Below are 12,978 nucleotides of genomic sequence, written 5' to 3' on the forward strand. Positions count from 1 at the left end.
TCTCTGCCTCCATCTCTGGTGTCGCTGCTTCTCTGGATAAGGTCTCACATTCCACTTTTGCTCTTCTCCCTTGATGGTTCTAGGGTCCTCTGTTTCTGAACTGTAAGATTAACTACTCCCCCATTTTGTTACAAACCTTCTACCTTTACAATTGTGACAGTCACAATTAGTTGTGATAACAATTACTATTGTATCATAAGAATCTTGTCCCCTTCAATGGCTGGATGATCAGAGCTCAACTAGAAGAAGAAAGAAGAGGAAAAAAGAGTAATTTGATACAATTTGATGAACTTGACTTACACCTATGGATTCAGTAGCTCAAAAGAGGGAACAAATCTTTACAGCGAGGATCATTCCTACCCCCTCCATACACGGGTAGACAGGGAAGGGCAACTTGGACATTGGCTACTCAAAATGATGGGGAGGGGGCTACAAAGGCAAGAAGTGACTGGCTTACAAGATTTCAAGAGGGAGCCTAGATCCAGAGGGTGTGGAGGAAGGTAGAATCTCCACTGAGTAGTATCCAATCTGTCTGGGCAGGGCTGATGAAAGGAGATGGGCATAGCACTCATGTGGTACAATAGTGAATAATTACTGTCAGGACTGACTGTGAGGGTTGGAAATATAACGGTAGACGTTTTGTAGAAAAAGGAGGGAAGCGGTTGACTTTGCAGTCCAGGAGCGGAGGGCTCTGGAACCATCAAGGGAAAAGAGTGGAGAGCAGGACCCTACCCAGAGAAGCAGTGATGCCAGAGATGGAGGCAGAAATTATGACATGGAGAGATGGAGTGGCTGGGAACTCTAGACCCAGAGAGGGTGAGGGGCTGTGTGCTGATGATCAGGGGGCAGTCTTGTGGGGTATACCATTTGGTTGATTGATGATGCATGGAGGGGATTATAACCATGGCAATGTAATGATATATGATAGGATGAATGTAAAGCTAATGTTCTCCCATGTAAACTATCACATAATTCACAATAAAACATTTTTTTAAAAAGAAAAGAATCTTATCCCCATATCTTTTTACCAGACCCATCTAGACAAGATGAAAACTATTCAGTGGGGACTGTACCTTCCCCCATACACTCTTAAACTAACTCTCTTGAAACCTTGTAAACTAGTCACTTTGTGCCATTATTGCTCTCTCATTTTAGGTAGCCAATGTCTAAGTTGCCCATCCCCATCTGCCCTGTGTACAGAGGAGATAGCATTGATACTTGTTGTGAAGATTCCTTCCCTCTCTGTTGGTATTTAGAGCTACTACTTCCATGAGTATAGGTCAAGTTCATCAAATTGTAGAAATGTACCCTCATTTCCTTTTTTTTTTTTTTTTTTTTTTTTTTATCTTCCTCTAGTCAAGTTCTGATTATCAAGCCATCGAGCCTAGGTCAAATATCTTTATTTCTTACAGTTCTCTTTTATAGGTAACTTTTCATTTTTTCCAAGCTGCTCTCGGGATTCTTTCCTTGTCTTTTGTTTTGGAAAGTTTATGATCTGTCTTAGTGATTTTCCTTGGGTTCTATTCCATTTGGAGTTTGTTCAGCATCTCTTCCATGTTAGGGAAGTTTTCTTCGAACAACTCTTAGACAATTTTCTCTGTGCTTTTTATTGTCTCTTCCTGTCCTGGAATTTCAATCACCTGGAAGTTATTCTTCTTCATGGTGTCTCATATAATTCCTAACTTTTCTTTGGATTTTTTAAAAAAATTGTTTTTCTGATTGTCCATTTAGCATACTAGTATTGAGAGATTAATCTCCAAGATCAATCATTTGGGCTTCCATTACTTCAAATCTGCTTCTTTATCCTTTCAATGTACTGTTCCTTTCTGAAATCTTAGTATTGATCTTATGGATTTCTAATTGCAGGTTTTTGTCCATTTTTGACACTAAATGGTTTAAAATCATAGAGATGAGCACCAGATGACTACATTTGGGGTGCTAAATTACTTCAGTTCCTTTTGTAGGATCGGGGCACTGGTTTACCCTCTGTGATTGATTGTGCTGGTCTTGCCTGGAAGTGGTGGGAGTTGGCTTTCCTGAGGTAGAATTGTTGTTATTGTTGTTAGGTGTCATCAAGTTGGTTCCAACCTATATTGCTGCTGTGTACAACAGAACAAAACACTGACCTGACCTGTGGCATCCTCACAGTTGCTGCTACGCTTGAGTCCATTACTGCTATCACTGTGCCACTCCATCTCGTTGAGGATCCCCCTCTTTGTACTGACCCTCCACTTTACCAAGCAAGATGTCCTTCTCCAGGGGCTATAGAAGGTGAGGGTGGAGGAAATTTATATGTCCTTACTTTATGGATGATCCTGAGCAAGCTTTCCATGGTATCTTGTTATAGTTAGAGAGAGTTGTTTTCCACTGTGTTGCCAGTTTGCTGTATTTTTCTGGCCCTGGTTGATGGCTGAGTCCCAAGACTCTTCAGTGGACCTAGGTCCCAAAATCTGCCAGCCTTAGGTCTTGCCGAGATTCAATAGCACTTATTGGCATTACTTTCATTTTCGTATGCCCCTTTCCTCAAGTGTATGACTTGTGAATTCCCTTAGACAACTGTGGTACCGTACACCCACTACACTTTCTTCAGTTTAGCACCAATCAAGATGTTGCCCCTCCCTGTTCCTGATGGCCACAATAACCCAAGTCCTCCAGATGGCAGCATCCAGAAACTTCCTGCTTCTTTGCCAACTCCATTCCTCCTTTCTTATATTTTGTGACTTAACCTCAGCTCTCCAACACTTCAGCTGCTTTCTGGAGTTCTGAGATAATAATTTGTACCTATCTGTATTTGTTGTTCATTGGGTTAGTTGCAGGGGAATAATTAAGAGTGACCATCATACCACCATCTTGCCCCACCTTTTCCAAGAAATTTTTTCAAAAAAAAAATCACCATTTGATTCTTTTCAGGGACTCTGGTTTTCTGGGAAATTCTCCATCTCTAGATATAGTTCCTGGTGTGGCACTGTCGGTTAATGCGCTAGACTGCAAAGTCAGTTTGAACTGCAAGATTGGTGGTTCAAGCTCACCAGTCGCTCCCTGGAAACTGTCTACAGGGTCGCTACAGGTCAGAACTGACTCGATGGCACTTAACAACAACAACAACGACAAATATATAGTTCACTTGTGGGTCTGTTTCTACTCTCTGTATTCTGTGCTTTCTCTGTTCCCTGGTTTAATTCATGATTTTGTATTGAATGCCAGATGGCAGCATGTCTGCAGAAGATTTCATTTTGCTTCTAACAGGCAGTAAAAATTAATGGAAGATAGGAATCCAATTAGAGGTTAAAGTAATTTGAAGTTTTATAAGCAGTGATCTATTTCTTGCTCATCATTATTCCTAAGTAGTCCTTCCTGAGTGCCATGGCCAGTTTGGGGACTTACAAGGTACCTACATCTATATTGGGCAGTGTTTCATTCTGTTGTACATGGGTTGCTATGAATCAGTACTGACTCGATGGCACCTAACAACAACATCTACATTAGTCTATAAATGAATCTATAAGGGTATAAAATCTTGGGAGCACCTCAATACATTTCATTCTCTCATATTTGACTCCCAAATGTTGTTTGACTTTATAGCTCTCTACTGTCTCAAAGAGATGATGTCTTGTTTTGTATCCAGTTTTTCTGGCTGTGCAGAGAAAGTTTTGTCTGCTATAAAGTAATATATCATAGCTATAAGTGGCAGTACTAACAGATGAAATTGAAGAAGAGGAAATTTAAGTTGAAAAGACTATATACCATGTTGCTTGTGTTTTCTCAGTGAGGTAGTAAAGGTTAGGTTATTGGGCATGAAGCAAGAAAGCTTGGCATTTAGTAATGGGATAGAATGCTTGAGAAATATAGAAATGTTTAAAATAACCACTGTTGGAAAATGGAAATGGATTAGAATCAAGTTTGGTTTCTCTTCGCCAACAAATACTGTAAATAATCTGTATTGTGGATACATTGACCAATATTGTTTCCTCATCCTAGGGGATCTGCTGAATTACTTGGTGGAAAATAAAGACTGTGTTTCCTTATGCATTGCTGCACTCTCCATTGAGGAGAAAGCAAACAAAACAGTGTTTACTGTTCTTTTCAACAATGAAGCATACCACTCACCATCCACATCCCTGGCAGTGTTAGACAACATTCTCTTCAAGTCACTTTCTGGGCCTGGAGCTTCCTTAACAGTGTACAATAAACCTCAGCCATTCCATGATATTGAAGGCATCCTAACCAAGTATGTTATGTTGTTCATTAGAGTTAGTTTTATTATACTTTCTGTGTATTTCTAATAATCCTGATTACATTCCTGTGACAAAAATAACTATTGGTAGAAATCTTGATTTCCACTCTTGATTTTCTAATATACGTTTCTGTTCCTTCTTCTGTAGGAATTTAGATGGGGGCAGCGTGTCCTTGAATGTGCATTTTGGCATGGCTCTTTTGATTAGTGGGTTTTGCCTCCTGACAGTGACTGAGAGAGTCACAAAGGTAAAGCACATCCAGCTTGTGAGTGGGATCTATGTCGTTATATACTGGCTTACTGCTCTCTTGTGGGATTACATCATCTTCTTAATATCCTGCTGCTTACTACTGGTGAGTATAAGATACAGGCTTTTGAGGGCTCACTTTTGTTCTCTACTTCTAGTCTCTAATGGTGCCATCAGCCTAACTCTGACAGTAAACTATTTGCACATCTTAGGATACAAATCAAAGGTATCATGATAGAAGATTTCTACATAATATTCATTTCTTTCTTAGAAGAAAATAACGTTGATTGCAGAAGGAGAAAGACCTCTCATGGAATAACTTCCTATCTGTTTGTACATCAGTGTGTGCTGACATGAGAAATTGATCTAAACTGGCTTACCTGTCCCCCTGTTCACTACCGCATCTTGCCCTGTGTTGTAACATATTGGGTCTTTGGGTGGGGGGGTTCTCTTCTATGGCAAGATTTCCTAGTTTCCTCTGGGGGGTTTATCAATATATTATTTAACATTTGTTATTATCCAGATGAGTCTTGGTGTGGTGCTGTAGGTTAAACACTGGACTGCTAACTGAAAGGACAGCAGTTCAAATACACCAGCCACTCCTCAGAAGCCATATACAGGGTTGCTATGAGTGGGAACTGACTTAATGGCACTTAACAACAACATCATCCAGATAACTCAGAACTGGATGTTAATAGTACATTGACCAGAGGACTGCCAGAAAGTCAAGTCAGATTCAGAAAAGGATGTGGCACTAGGGGTGTCTTTGCAGATGTCAGAATGATCTATTTATTTACTTATTTTTAACTTTTATTGTGAATTAAGTGAAGGTTTTCAGAGCAGATCATCAGTTTTACATTCAGCAAATCATATACTGTCTTCAGTACAGTGATTGCAATCCACATACCAACAGTTAATAGTATTGCCCTCTATTCACTTGAACTCTTGCATTGCACCCTGTGGCCCCCACTGCCTTCATCTTTCCTTGGCTAACCTGCCTCTTGTATATTGCCTCCCCTGTCACCCATGTTAGCATGTGTCTAGCCTCTAGATTGTGAATAATATTCCCTCCCCTCTGTTACTATCATTGATTCTTTTCTTTTATTAAGAAAACCTTTTCTTGAGTTTTTACAACATTGGTCTCATACAATATTTGTCCTTTTGTTATTGTCTAATTTCACTTTGTGGTGCTGTGGGTTAATGCACCAGACTGCAAAGCCATTTGAACTGCAAGGTCAGCAGTTCAAGCTCACCAGCTGCTCCTCGGACACCCTATACAGGTCGCGATGGGTCTGAACCGACTCGACGGCACTTAACAACAACAACAATGATTTCATTTAGCATAATATCCTCCAGGTTTATCCATGTTGTGAGGTGTTTTGCAGATTCATCATTATTATTCAATGTTACATCGAATACCAATGACTGTACGTACCAAAGTTTGTTTAACCAGCCTTCTGTTAACAAGCATTTGTTGTTGTTGTTAGGTGATGACAAGTAAATTCCGACTCACAGCGACCTTGTGCACAACAGAATGAAACACAATCGTTGTTAAGCTTGAGCCCTTTGCTGCTGTCCGTCCATCTGGTTGAAGGTCTTCCTCTTTTTTGCTGACCCTCCACTTTACCTTGGTATCTTTCTCCAGAAAACAGTCCCTCCGACAGTATGTCCAAAGTTTGAGAGACAGAATGCCACCATTCTGGTTCCCAAGGAGCATTCTTGTTTAAAATACAACACAAATCTCTTTGTTCTTCTAGTAGTCCATGGTACTTTTAATATTCTTCTCATACACCACCATAAGTCAAATGTATCAGTTCTTCTCTGGTCTTCCTTCTTCACTGTCCAACTTTAACAAGCACATGAAGATATTGAAAATGCCATTTTAGTTCTCAAACTGACATTTTTGCTCTTGCATACTTTAAATAGGTCTTATGCAGCTGATTTGCCTAATGCAATACATTGATTGGTTGATTTCTTGACTGCTGTTTCCTTGAGTGTTGATGGTGGATCCAAACAAAATGAAGTCTTTGACAACTTTATTCTTTTCTCCATTTATATTGATATTGTTCATTGGTCCAGTGGTGAGGGTTTTTGTTTTCTTTACATTGAGGTGCAATCCATACGAAAGGCTGTGATCTTTGATCTTTATCAGAAAGTATTTTAAGCCCTCTTCATTTTCAGCAAGCAAGGTTGTATCATCTGCATATTGAAGGTTGTTAATGAGTTTTCCTCCACTCCTGATGCCACATTCTTCTTCATATAATTCAGCTTCTGGGATTATTTGCCCAGCATACAGATTGAATAAATATGGTGAAAGAATACAACCATGGTGCACACCTTTCCTAATTTTAAACCATTTGGTGTCCCCTTGTTGTGTTTGATCTATGTACAGGTTCTTCGTGAGCATAATTTAGTGCCTTGGAACCTGAGGGACTCATTGTCTGGTAATATATCAGACAGTGTTCCATGCTAGCCATTAAGGTTTCAGTGGTTAATCTTTCCGAAGTAGTCCGCTTGTCTTCTTCCTATTTTGTCTTAGGAAACTTGTCCACCATGACTATCCATGCTGGTATTCATGCTTTGAACATCACAGTAACATACAGCCACCACTGTATGACAAACTGACAGATGAGTGGTGCCTTGTGTATTCTCTTTTATTCTTCTGGAATTCCAATTTCATGTTAATTCTTCCGCTTGATAGTGTGTCACATAACTTTTAGGTTTTCTTAATTTTTCTTTATTCTTTCATCTCTCTGTTACTCAATTGATTTGTCCTCTATTTCACTGGTTCTTTATTCCATTGACTCAGTTCTACTTCTCTGTCCTTCCATTGAGTCATCTATTTCTGATATTTTATTGTTAATCTTCTGAATTTCTTGTGATTGCTTTTGTATGGTTTCTAATTGTCTGCATTTTGTAATATTGTTCCTGTTTGCTTTTCTGAGTTCTTATAGGGTTTGGGCTGTGTTGTCAGTTTTTTGCTTAATCTCCATGAGGATACTCTATATGCCCTCTGAATTCCTTATCTGGTAGTTCTATTTCCATCTCTTCCACAGAAAGGTTCTTTGTTCTTTGTTTCACTCATGTCTGAAAGCCACCTTATCCTGTGTATGCCTACTATTAGTTATTGTCAGCTGTCTCTGAGGCATTTTGGTGAATGGGAGAGTAGGTTCTTCCCAAAATGTTGAATGACCCAGTGTTAGATGGTCAGGGTCTCTCCACATCTCTTGTGGGACCATGGTGTCCCTCCTGGTTGGTGCTAGCAGTTAGTGTGTCCTCTGGAGATCAGGGCAGGGCACTGCCATATCCACTATGAGGGAGTGTTTCCCAAACGTATGGGATAGGCCCTCTGTGTATGCTCAAATCGGCAGTTCAGTAGATGCTGAGGAATCAATAGGTCTCAGTGCATGTGCATTGGGCTTGCTTGAATTGTTTGGTGTGCAATGTGTGATATTGCAGCTATGCAGATGTTGGATAAAGGCACTAGACAGAGGTGCAGATAGCACCTTGCTTCATTTTGGATTTGTCGACACTGTATCTCTGTCTCCTTTTGGAGATTTGTTGAGTTGTCTTCCTGTAGTCTATACCCAGGAACACTGCTTGCTTTACATCATGATGACCACACTTTGCTAAGCTGGCTGTCAGTGGAACTATGATCCTTGTTCATCGTTTCTATCTATTTTCCCCATCCATTCGGTGTTTGCTCTTATTCATCATCCTTCTGTTTGCTGCTCAGAGTTCTGAGGCTGTCATCTCTATCTGGTTCACTTGGTTGCTTGTGTCTTTGCTGTAAGGATTTGCACGGTATGTATGACTAAGCTGTTATTTTCCCTAGTGATCTACTTCTGAAAGATCCCACCATTGAAACCCCTATGGAGCAGAGTTTCATTACACCTGGGGTGGGCATTAGAGTCAACTGGACAGCAACTGGTAATGTTGTGTTCCACTGTCTGGTTTTCAGTGTGAATTGAAAGGTTTAAGTTAGAGTCCTAACTTTAAGGGTGTCAGGTAGTTGAATGTAGCCAGGAGGTCAAGTCTGAAGGTGGAGAACACTGCAAGGTACTTATGTCATCCCACAGTAATCAGAGGGAAAATCTTTAGAGAAATCATCTCTCTGTAAAGAAAGCCACTTTCTGAGAAAGCTGAGAATTAAGTTTATTGGGGAAACTCCAGAACACCAGTATCAACTTCATTACACTGACTTGGTTAGTAAACTAAAATGAATAAATTAAACTGTTTCTATGTGGGCAGTGGGGAAGAGTACAGTGGATGTGCTCACTGTTCTCTGCTGAGGAAGAAGTGAAAATAATGCACGTTTATTTTTTAAAGAGACAAATTGATTTAATTAATGAATAGTTTTTATGATAGATAAAGGCAGGATTACTTAGGTCCCTCTCTAAAGATTCTGGCTTAATTTGTTTTTATACTTTTCCTTCACCTTGCCTTTATCTTTGTATTTCAGGGTGTGTTAAAATACTGTGAAATAGAAGTGTTTGTCATGGAAGATCATTTCCTGGACACGATGTTTATCTTCGTGCTGTATGGCTGGTGTGCCATTCCCTTCACGTACCTGATGAGTTTTCTGTTCTCTGAAAGTACTAATGCCTACATCAAGCTTGTACTATTCAACTACTTTTCAGGAATTTTCAGTCTCCTCATAGACATCACAATTCAAAGCAGCAAGGGTAAGGGATACACTTGCTACCAAGGCTCCTCCTCCCTTCCCCAGGAGGCAGCATTAAGCAGTAAATAGGAGTGGGTTGGCGAGTCCCTAAGAACGTTAGTGGAGTCCTGGTGTGGCACTGTAGGATCAGCACTGGACTGCTAACCTCCCAGCTGTTGGTTCTGCTCCTCAGAAACCTTATACAGGGTCAATAAGAGTCAGAATGACTCAACAGTGCACAATAACAAGAACAACAAAGAACATTAGTAGACAAGTTATCGGTTTGGGGGGAAATACTGCACATGATGTAAATCAGTAAACTTACTTTGTGGGCCTGTGGTATTCTAGGCATTGTGCTAGGCCTGGGCTCCCTGTATTGAATGAATAGGACTGCACCTGATGTACAAGTCCTTTGACATAATTCCTCCTCCCGATCCCAACCTCCTGAAATTGTATTACATGACTTTAAGAAATCTGTTTTACACTTGATTTTGGAAATTTCAGAATCATCTGTTCCTGAGACTCATCTGTCTGAGACAGAATAAAATAACAGCTTTCTTATTAGAGAGTACAGGCCTCAGAAAGAAGAAATTATACCCCAAATATATTGGTGGTTATGTGCCGTGGAATCCGTTCCAATTCATAGCGACCCTGTACAGGGTTTCCGAGGCTGTAAATCTTTCTGGGAACAGAAAGCCTCATCTTGCTCATGCAGAACAGCTGGTAGTTTCAAACTGCTGACCTTGAGGCTTGCAGCCTGATTCGTAACCACTACACTACCAGAGCTCCTTAAATAGATTAAAGTGTTATTATTTTCTTAACTGTTATTCACTAATATTGTAGAGCTTTAGAGTGAAGTGAAAAGGAGAAAGGGTGCAGAGGAATCTTGAACTCTCAGGAGTGGCAAACAGTTTTGTTCTGGAAAGGTTTCATGTGTTAACAGGCACAAGATCCTGCAACTTCTTCTGAAGATTTTTCAAAAAGAAGGAAAACTGTATTCAACCTTACATGTAATAAATAGATTTTCTTTCCTCCCAGACCTGGTTTCCACAGGATCTGTAAAATACGTACCTTCATTTTCCTTGGGGAGAGATGGATTAAGTTAGGATCAGGCAAGTTTCATTCTGTTACATGAGGATAAGTTAAAAATATATATATTGCTACAAAATCGTAGAAAACTTTATTAAACAAAAATATCTAACTGTGAAACCGTTTTTCTCAACATATGCTCCATCTAGGTCTATACACCTCTGAAGACGTGTTTTCATCTCTCTAACCTTTCCCCAAGCAATTTTGTTCACTCCAATTTACACCACATCAAAATGGCAGTCTTGGCATGTCAGGGGATTCAAACCATGTTTCATTTAAAGGGTCTTTGAGTTTGGGGAATAAAAGAAGTCTTAAAGGGTCGGGTCAGTGCTCTAAGATGGATGAGGTAGGATTTCTCAATGAAATGCTCCTAGGACAGCCCTTGCTACCTCAAAGAACAAGCACCGTTGTCATGATGGAAAAGTCGCCTTGGTGCAACTTTCCTGGCCTTTTTTTCACTAATACAGTTTTCAATTTTCTGAAAACTATATAATAAGCCCCTTTGATCATTGTGTGTCTTCAAGAAAATCTATCAGAATTACCTTTGTGGAATCCCTGCACAATGGTTGCTTTAACCTTTTGAGCTGATCTTTCTTCATTGAATTAAGTGGTCTGTCAGATCCCCTTGGAAGCCACTGTTCTGATTGGACCTTTTTTTTTTGAAGGCACCCTAATAAGACTAAGACACGTGTACTACTGAGAGACCTAGTCTGTAAACATCCGTGGATCGCAGAGACACGTTTAAACACGCTTTGATTGGACCAAACCTGTGCATGTTTTGACTTACCCTCACACATAGGATCACTTTAGTTGGAACCGACTCGAGGGTATCTAACAACAAAAATCACTTACTAAGTCTATCATTCTCATGAAGATGGTGTTTTGAAGAGACTATTGTCACTCCCTTGTTGAGTTACCTTATGAACATGCATTTGAACTGTGTTAAGCAAGTCTTCTCTGTCTGTTGCTGCAGAACTCCCCAAGCACAGTCTTCTTGCCCTATTTCCTCAAATTTTCACCTATCATAAAGAAATTTCTCTACACTTCTTCAAGAATGCATAGTTCTTGTGAGCAACACTTCAGCCCCTGTACAGCAAGGCTAAGACCTATGTATTGGTGCTGATTCTTACCCAAATATCCTCCAGATTATGGAAAAGAAACTTTAATACATTTCTGATGACCTGTCCTAAGGAAGATACTGTATTACACGAGGATGACTCACCTGCAAGTATTTGAATGTGTGAACCCTCGACTAGAATGAAATTCTGGAAAAATATCCTTTAAGGGACTGGAAAGGAATTGTGTCAGAAAAAGAATAAGAAGAGATGTTTGTTTTAGGATTAAATGTTATAGTTCAGGAAGAGTAGGTTGCAAAAGTCACATAATGTGAGATCAAAAGAGAAGCCAGTAGATCTGGCAATTAGAAAATCAAAGGAGACCTCTACTTTTCAGCAGCACAGCAAATATTGTAAATTATACTCGACCAAAAGGGAATGAGCCAAGAAGAACGTGTGAAACTGGCAGAGGCCAAAAGGCAGGTACAAACAAGTATCCTGGGAGGTACAAAAGCATTAGAAGTTGATTTTGACTTGACATTGTTGACAGCATCTGGTGACCTGGATCTTCTGGGTTTTGTAAGTTGTGAGGAACGTAGAGGTCAGGATAGCAATCACAGCAGTCCAGTGGGAGTTCAGTAGCTTTCTGGTTGTTAAAGTGAACACATTGTCATATAGGGCACAGAAAAGAAACTGGCAACGTTTGAAGTTGGCACTGGATACAGGAATAACATTTTCCTTTGAAACTTTGTAACCACATGCCTACTGTCTAGGCCACATTTTTAACCTGTGAATTTATTTTAAATAATGCCATTTGGTTGTGCCTACAGGTAAATGACACAAGAATACACAGATTGCTAGGCTTCTAATTATTTCCATCATAAAATTTCTAGAGAAATTGAGATCAAGTTAAAAGAAAAAGAAACAATACATCAAGAACAGGTACTGGCAGAAGCCACAAACTAGCATCAGACCCACAAATATTTCAGATTTGGGAACATAACAAGACATAAGATATTTAGGTCTAAAATATTTAAGCAGCACAAAAGTTGCTCGTAAACATGAGAAAATAATAGAGATTGTACAGAAATGATTTGAAGAGGACCCAAATAGAACCTTGAGAAGTAAAAAGGTTAACAATTTAAATTAAGACCTTAATAGACAGACAGATTGGGAGATTATATACAATTGAAAATAGAATTAGTGATTAAAGATAAATGCAAAAGTAATATTCTGAATGTATCCAAGGTGATTTTTACAAATGGAAAATATAAAAGAAACGTTAAAATCGACTTAAAACATTTACTGATGAAGATCACAGAGCAAGCCTTCAGTATGGATTGCATCTCAATGTAAAGAAAACAAAAATCCTCACCACTGGACCAATAAACAACAACAGTCTTATCAACAGAGAAGAGATTGAAATTGTCAAGGACTTCATTCTTCTTGGATCAACTATCAACACTCAAGGAAGCAGCAGTCAAGAAATCAGACAATGTATTACATTAGGCAAATCTGCTGCACAAGACCTTTTTAATGTGTTGAAGAGCAAAGATTTCAGCTTGAGGACTAAGGTGTGCCTGACCCAAGCCACAGTATTTTCAATAACCTCATATGCATGCGAAAGCTGGATAAGGAAGACCATAGAAGAATTGACGCCTTTGAGTTGTGGTGTTGGAGGAGAATACTA

At 39.5% G+C, this 12,978-nt stretch overlaps 1 protein-coding gene across 1 annotated transcript in view; it reads left to right on the forward strand.

The window, feature by feature from the left end:
- LOC102824565 (ATP-binding cassette sub-family A member 3-like) overlaps positions 1-12,978 on the forward strand; it is a 133,206-nt gene that overhangs the window by 84,374 nt on the left and 35,854 nt on the right. Inside the window, exons 18-20 of the mRNA XM_006875983.1 lie at positions 3,979-4,237; positions 4,383-4,587; positions 8,944-9,160. Coding sequence (XP_006876045.1) covers positions 3,979-4,237; positions 4,383-4,587; positions 8,944-9,160 — 681 coding nt within the window. The remainder of the gene's footprint in view (positions 1-3,978; positions 4,238-4,382; positions 4,588-8,943; positions 9,161-12,978) is intronic.

Source organism: Chrysochloris asiatica, unplaced genomic scaffold, assembly GCF_000296735.1.
Source record: "Chrysochloris asiatica unplaced genomic scaffold, ChrAsi1.0 scaffold00348, whole genome shotgun sequence".
Lineage (NCBI taxonomy): Eukaryota > Metazoa > Chordata > Mammalia > Afrosoricida > Chrysochloridae > Chrysochloris > Chrysochloris asiatica.